At 36.1% G+C, this 7,987-nt stretch overlaps 1 protein-coding gene across 1 annotated transcript; it reads left to right on the forward strand.

Moving 5' to 3' along the window:
• Nucleotides 1-2,590: 2,590 nt before the first annotated feature.
• On the forward strand, nucleotides 2,591-4,799 carry LOC145053064 (hypothetical protein At1g04090-like). The gene is made up of 2 exons (XM_079001035.1): nucleotides 2,591-2,858; nucleotides 3,074-4,799. Exons 1-2 carry the CDS (start codon nucleotides 2,759-2,761, stop codon nucleotides 4,594-4,596), a joined length of 1,623 nt encoding a protein of 540 aa, XP_078857161.1. The 5' UTR covers nucleotides 2,591-2,758; the 3' UTR covers nucleotides 4,597-4,799.
• Nucleotides 4,800-7,987: the final 3,188 nt, after the last annotated feature.

Genomic DNA, 7,987 nt, shown 5'->3' on the forward strand with positions numbered 1-7,987 from the left:
GTATTAATGAAAATTCTTTATGTTTTATCATGATTTTGTCATCTGCTTTGTGTTTTACTTTCTTGTTTTTCATTAATGCATGAAATTACTTAAATACACACACACACACACACACACACACTATAGGCCTAGTCTAGGGGATTTCGAACTCGAAAAACAATAGGCACTCAACATCTTTTTGTTCTATGACAAAAAGATGCCTTAAAGGCCCAACCATGGAAACAACGCAACACCAACCCCGCCGGAAATAAACTCGGCTGCATTCCAGGCAGCAGTGTCCGCTGTGGTCACTGCAACGCTTGCGCAAATTCACAATGGAAACAACGAAGAAGGAAACAGACGGGGAACCAGAAGCACAAATCAAGGAATAAACCATGGAGCCGCACGAACATGCACCTATAAGGACTTCACCAACGCCAAACCTCGAACCTTTAATGGGACAGGAGGCGTAATAGCCCTGAAGCGATGGATCGAGAAAGTGGAATCTGTTTTTGAAATCTGCAGGTGTCCAGATGAGTGTAAGGTCAAGTTCACAACCTGCATCTTCATTGATCAAGCTCCCTCCTGGTGGAATGGCCACGTAGAGGTGATGACACTCCCGGTTGCGAACGCGATGCCCTGGGAAGAGCTTAAGGAAATGATGTTGGTAGAATACTGTCCTAGAGATGAAATTCAGAAGATGGAACAAGAGTTGCGGAACCTCACAGTTCAAAACTTAATTAAAATTTTTTTTTAACCTCACTAGTGAATATATACATGTGGGTGTATTTGATTTTAAAAAGTGCCGAGCCTTTGTGAGCATGGATAATTCTTCCGGCCTAGATCACCAAAACTCATGTAGTTTTTATATATTTTTAATCAAAAAGTGGTGAATGACTCTTTCAAGTCACCCTAATGGGGGTAGTCGTTGATATTTTACAACATATAGTGAAAAATTATGATGTTATGTCCAATGTTTTTAAAACGGGTTCGAACCAGGAATTGAGGATGAGAGCGGTTCAACCAACAACCAGTGTTATGTTAATTTTTAGACCGGATCGAAACTGAGGGTTTCATAAAAAATCAGGCTAAACCAGTGTGACAGATATGTTAAAAAATCGATTAAACAAATTTATTTTACTCGGATAGGTTGGACCAATTTACTGGACATGGATAGTTGGATTTCATTTAGCCGATTAAGATATATATCAAATAAAAACTGGTTAGAATAGATGACATTTGGCCACCGTTTTCGGCCGTTACACGACTTGTTACAAGTTTTTTTTATGTTAGAAACTCCAATATAAGATTTAACCACTTAAAATGAAACTTCAACACCATGTGTCTCGCTTAATAACCGATACAAGGTATAGGAACATATAAAATAACAAAACTCGTTAGTAAAGAGGACATTTGCCCACCGTTAGCCCGCCACACAAATTGTCACTTTTTTTTTTATGTAAAACTCATGTGAATGTGTGAAGTCTGATGTGCAATGATGACTTGTTTTCAATAAACTATTATGGAAACAATCATATGATTTAGTTTATGACCTTTAGTGATAAGAAATATATAAATCGAGAAGATCAAGTTTTCAAAAACTGACACCATAGTGCAGTTTTGTACTATTATGAGAATTTGGGGATCCATTCTAAGTTTTCATCTATATGTAGCCTTATGTTTCAAGATATAATTGATTTAGGGTTTTTAAACATACAAAAAACAAAGATAATGGAAAAAGGAGAAGTGGTAGTAGCGGTGGGAGGTAACGGGAGAAAGCATCAATTAATTATAGGGAGGAGTCTAAGATTCTAATGAGACGATGCGCTTTACAAACATCTGATGCGGGGTTGAGGCAATGTTAGAGAAAAGTGGAGTTTTTCGGTGAAAGTAAAGGAAAGGAAGGAGGAGATTGTGGTATTCTCTCTTATTACTCAAGTTGGTCCACTATGTGTCTACTTAACTCTAAGGTTTCAAAGTCTTTGTTGTGGTTTTCAATCTAGAGATAAACAGACAGACAGATAGATAGATAAAAAGATAGATAAAAAAATGTAGATATTTAGATTGATAGATAGAAAAGGTAAATATATTTTGGTGGAGGTGAGAGTGGGGTAGCCGGGTAGACGTGGGTTTCATTTTATATTTATAATTTTATATAGATACAATATAATAATAATAATAATAATAATAATAATAATAATAATAATAATAAGACAAATCAATTATTTGGTATGGACCAAAGTCCGAAACCACACAAAAATAGCAATACAGGTAATAAAATTACCAAAAAAAAATAATAAATCTAAATTTTTTAGATCAAATGTACAACTTTTTGACAAATATAGGCACCGTTTTCGCAATTTTCTCATATTCTTATTATTATTTGGTGGAGTGGATAGAGGACTATAACTATATCCATCTACCAATATCCCTACCACAAGACATTTATAATTTAAAAATTAATTAATAATAAACAGTCGATATCTACCGAATATTAAATTTAGTTTCCTTTTTATCCTTCCTTTTCTCTTTAAAATTCAAAAAGTCATTACTAGGTTTCTACCACAGTTTAACAATTTATTAAAAATGACATGGGTTGTTCGATGTGGGCGGGTTGAGTTTGATCGACAGGACAAAACCTTGTTAAGGTTAGTAAAAAGATTCGGACTTTTAGTATTCTAAATTAAAATAAAATAAATATTAGAGCCGTGTTTGTGTGTGGTTTACACCTATATATAATAAGTGTTTGGCTTAGAACTCACAACCAATACTCCCAAAAATGGGGAACTTTGGGTCTTGCTTTACCTCAAAAGAAACCGAAGCCTTTCCAATTGAAACGAGGTTCAAGTTTCCTTCTCCATTGCCTTCTTGGCCACAAGGTAGTGTTCCTTATTTTTCATCTATAGTTTTTGTCCAAAACACTTAATTATTGTGTTAAATTATACCATAGTTGATTGATATTTAGATATCTTACTAAATTACGTATAAACACACACGAAGTTTAACCATGTCTTTAATTTCAAGTACCCCATCGTGGGTTCGTATAATTTTCTCCATTTAATAAATTGTCGGGTACATGATTTATATATATCAGGTGAAAGTTTTGCAAGTGGTACAATTGATCTTGGAGGATTAGAAGTTTGTCAAGTAACATCTTTCAAGAGAATATGGTCCACTTCTCAGATTGGATCTAATGACACTGATATCACAGTCTTTGAGCCATCACCAATTCCAGATGGGTTCTCCTTGCTTGGTTGCTACTGTCAATCCAATGACACCCCACTTTTCGGTTGGATTCTCGCCGGAAAAGATGTCTCCGGCGGAACCCTTGTTAATCCGGTCGACTATACTCTCGTTTGGAGTAGTAAGGATTCATGTTACATTTGGCTACCAACACCACCGGAGGGTTACAAGTCAGTTGGGTATGCTATTACTACCTCACCGGAAAAACCCTCCTTAGATAAAATCCGTTGTGTTCGTGCTGATCTAACTGAAGAACCTGAAACCGATGCATTGTTATGGGGTTCGGATGATGTTAGTGTGTATGGATTAAGGCCAAAAGTTAGAGGGAGACAAGCGCAAGGGGTTTCGGTAGGTACGTTCATAATTGTGAAAGATGGAGACGATTCGAGTTTATTGTCTCTTTCTTGCTTGAAAAACAATAACTTCGAAAAGTCAACTTCTTTTTTGCCAAATGTAGCACAAATTAATGCCCTTGTTCAAGAATACTCTCCAAGATTCTTTTTTCACCCTAAAGAAACCTACTTGCCTGCTTCAACAACATGGTATTTCACCAATGGGGTTCAATTGTACCACACCGGAGAGGAATCAAACCCAATTCTGGTCGAACCCACCGGCTCTAATCTTCCGCAAGGTGGTTCAAACGATGGCACATACTGGCTCGACCTCCCTGTTGATGAAACCGAGAGAGAAAGAATCAAGAAAGGTGATTTGCAAAACGGTGAGGGTTATATTCATGTCAAACCAATGCTCGGAGCCACGTTTACTGATCTAGCGATTTGGCTTTTCTACCCTTTTAATGGTCCTTCCACTGCGAAGCTTGGTTTAGTTGATATTCCTCTAGGAAGGATTGGTGAGCATATAGGAGATTGGGAGCATGTGACCCTTCGGATTAGCAACTTCGATGGAGTTTTGTATCGTGTTTATTTTGCTCAACATAGTGGAGGAACATGGGTCGATACCCCATCACTCGAGTTCTTGGATATGAGTAATAGATTTGCAGCTTATCCTTCGTTGAATGGCCATGCAACGTACCCTACTCCCGGGGTTGTAATGCAAGGAACTGATGTGATTGGGATCAGAAATGATGCAGCAAAAAGCGATAAGTTTTTGGACGTAAAAGACAAGTATTTGATAATGGCAGCTGAGTACACCAGTGATGTAATCGAGCCACCATGGGTGAACTACGCGAGGAAATGGGGTCCAAAAATAACGTATGAGATTGGGACTGAGATCGAAAAATTGGAGAGCTCATTGACCGGAATTGTGGGATCGGCGATCGGGAGTTTGCTGGATATTATTCCGACGGAATTTTCCAGCGAGGATGGACCTACCGGTCCTAAAATGAAGCCTGAATGGGACGGGGATGAACGGTGATTAAAACTCTTAGTCAACAAATTTCATTGTTCTTTTTTAAAATTCATTTTTATTGGTCACGCGCATATTTCCATTTCTTTTTTAGTTTGTATGTAATATTTGTATACTTCCAATTTTCATAATTGGAATTACATGGGTTTACTATTATGATTTATTTGTAAGACACTAATAATATCACTAATAATATCACTAGATGACATGCATCCGTCATTTGAACCCCATAGGGAGGGGGTACCCCCTAATTTTTTTTTTATTTATATAGTCCATAACTATTAAAAAGGTTATATATTATGTCCAAAACAATAAATTGATTTTGGTCTCTTTGTTTTTCAATTTTTATATGTATTCTATTTTCGGCTGCCAAATAATAACTTAAATAATAACTTAAAGCTTTATACATCCACCAATAAATACATGATATACAACTTATTTTTAATAGACAAAACTCATTAAATTAACGTCTATTTATTCATAGTCACCATTTTATAACTTGACTCCATGTCATCCTTATTAAATCCTAGTCATCATCTCACCATCAAATTCACCTTGTATCCCACTTGCATTATATGCCCTAAATAGAAACTTTGGCATCCCCTAATCTGGTTTTTACTTGTTGCAATTTTCTTTCAGGCGATAAGTTATCGGCAGATAATTTCCGTTTGACAAAAGAGTATTATACAGTTAGCTATGCAATATTTGTCATTAAGTTGCCGAAAATAGTCTTATAATAAAATAAAAAAATTTGTGAGATTAGTGTTGTGACGGATGGTTTGCCACTGTAAAAAGAATTCCGTTAGTTAATAATAATAATAATAATAATAATAATAATAATAATAATAATAATAATAATAATAATAATTAAAAACTGTTACTAATTTTTGGCAAGATGCATATTGCTATTTAAACATCATTGGTGTCCTTTAATAACATGGCTGTTATCTTTGTACGCATTATCTTTAGTAATGAATTTCCGTTGCTAATACTATAGCTATTTAGTTCCGATGGAACTTGCTAATTCTACTACTATTTTATTGTTATAATTGATGAATTTTAATCCATATTTTAACATCATGAGAGATGGAAACACTATGAGAAATTTGAGTATTAACGATTTCAGCCCATACATAGTATAGGTAATGTGATGCGGAAGCTATGTACCAACAAAATATGACATATAGTTCTTTGTAGGGATGGAAATAGAGCGGGTTTGGGGCGGGGTTGATCATTCTTATCCTAATCCCTGAGTGTCTAACCTCGTCTCCATCCCCATCCCCATCCCCAACAGATGCGGAGAATCAAATCTCCTTCCCTTTGTATTTTGGGCTTTTCCCAGCCCATCCCCGACCCATCCTCAATCTATCAACATAATAAATTCAACTTACAAAAAAAAGTTTAAGAAGTGATTAAAACCATATGTCATAATCAAATTATGTTTACATCAATCATACAGTTTAACAAGCATCAAGACGAAACGTAACAATTTTGTATATAGATCGTCGAAGAAAGTGACGATTGATGAACTCTTGGAATTGGGAACATAATTTGATATATGGACTCTATCTCTGATAGTCTAATATAGATCAATTTCTTTTAGTGGACTTAATTCAAATTCAATAAATGATCGATATACTAATATATATATATATATATATATATATATATATATATATATATATATATATATATATATATACACACACACATCAAAGCGGGGGCGGGGCGGGTTGGGGATTGTTATACCCGGCCCCGACCCCATCCCCGGTTTTAGCATAATGAGGATCCTTAGCCCCGTACCCGGTACCCGTTTTGGCGGGGAATACCCGTCCCCGATTGGTGCAGGTCAACCGGGTTCCCCATCGGGTCGGGTGAAATTTTCATCTCTAGTTCTTTGCAAGTTTGACTACATTGCGACTTTAGCGATTGATGATGTATTTGCCACAATAGCGATTTTATTTTTTAACAACTTATTGATTTTATATAACAAAAGGAACCAACATTAGCAAAGAGCTAGTGGTAAAACATTTATTTGTTTATTTGTTTTGTGTATATATTCTCATAACAAAGGGGTCCTTTGTGTATAAGTTTTATATTGGTTGTATAATATAAGGGCATGGAATACAATAGAAACCCTAATCAGTATTTTCACTACCAAACATGGTATCAAGCTACGTATGTCTTCACCCTGCTAACACATATGCTCTCCCTTCTTTTTTCGACGTTGCCTTCCAGTCAGTGTTGATCTCCACCACGCAACAATGGGGATTTTGTTTCTTCAGCTGGAAGTCACTCCAACTTGTTTTATTGGTTTTGTCGATCCTCAAATGCATGTTGTCGCCCCCCTCCTATACACCCCTCTCCACTGCAATCGGTCACAATCAAGGGTTTACAATATCGTATTCTTTGCTACAATCTGTCTGCTTACGGTAAGTGTTATAATATTTTTCTCGATTTTTTCTCACTTGTGTTTTGATTTTCCGAAATTATGTCCATTCCTACCACCTCCTCATCCGTCGTTCCCACTGTTAAACAACTTGTATATGTGCTTACAAATGTTTACAATCAATTCAGCTTCAAGCTAACCATGAGCAGGTACAAGTACAAGTTATGGTGCATGATTTTTCAGGATATTTGCAAGGGTGCTAAGGTTATTGGTCATATTAATGGAAAATCAAAGCCCACTAGTGAAGATGATGAAGATTGGAAATCCATTGATTCCCAGGTCAACTCTTGGTTTTATTCCCCTTATGAACCGTATCTACTACAAATAATTTCAAATGACAATTGCACTACCAAGGATATATGGAAAATGCATCGGTCTCCTTTATCCGGGATCTTCTCCACAACAATCGAACTATTTTTTTGTGGACATGCATTGGTCCCTAAGCTCCTTAGAAGCCAATGGATTTAGCTTCTGTTTTCCAAGCCATGTTGGTTCAACCGCCTCTAGACAATCAGTTTTACATGGACATGGGTGGAGCTCTAACATATCAACCATGGTATAATGTCTTCCCTTACACCGTGTAATTCTATGTCTATTATGGTTGTTAAAAATATTATTATTACAATTACTTAGATTGGTCATTTTTCTCTCCTTTCTGTTAAATCTAATTTTGTCTTAAATAATATTCTCATTTCAAATCGTATGGTCAAAAATTTAGTTTATGTCTATAAATTTACTCATGATAACTGTCTCTATAGCATTGACCTATTTGAATTTCCATAAAGGGTCATAATTTGGGAAAGCTTCTTTAGTGTTTTCTACAGTGTTGGTTATCTTTACCCATTTATTCCGCCTTCACTCCTCACTCTCTACTCAGAACCTTGTTCAGGTGACACTTCCCACATGGCATCGGTGTCTTGGTCAACCCGTCTCGTCTATTATAAATTTCTA

The sequence above is a fragment of the Lactuca serriola genome, chromosome 5 (assembly GCF_051521515.1).
Source record: "Lactuca serriola cultivar US96UC23 chromosome 5, Lser_US96UC23_V15, whole genome shotgun sequence".
Classification (NCBI taxonomy): domain Eukaryota; kingdom Viridiplantae; phylum Streptophyta; class Magnoliopsida; order Asterales; family Asteraceae; genus Lactuca; species Lactuca serriola.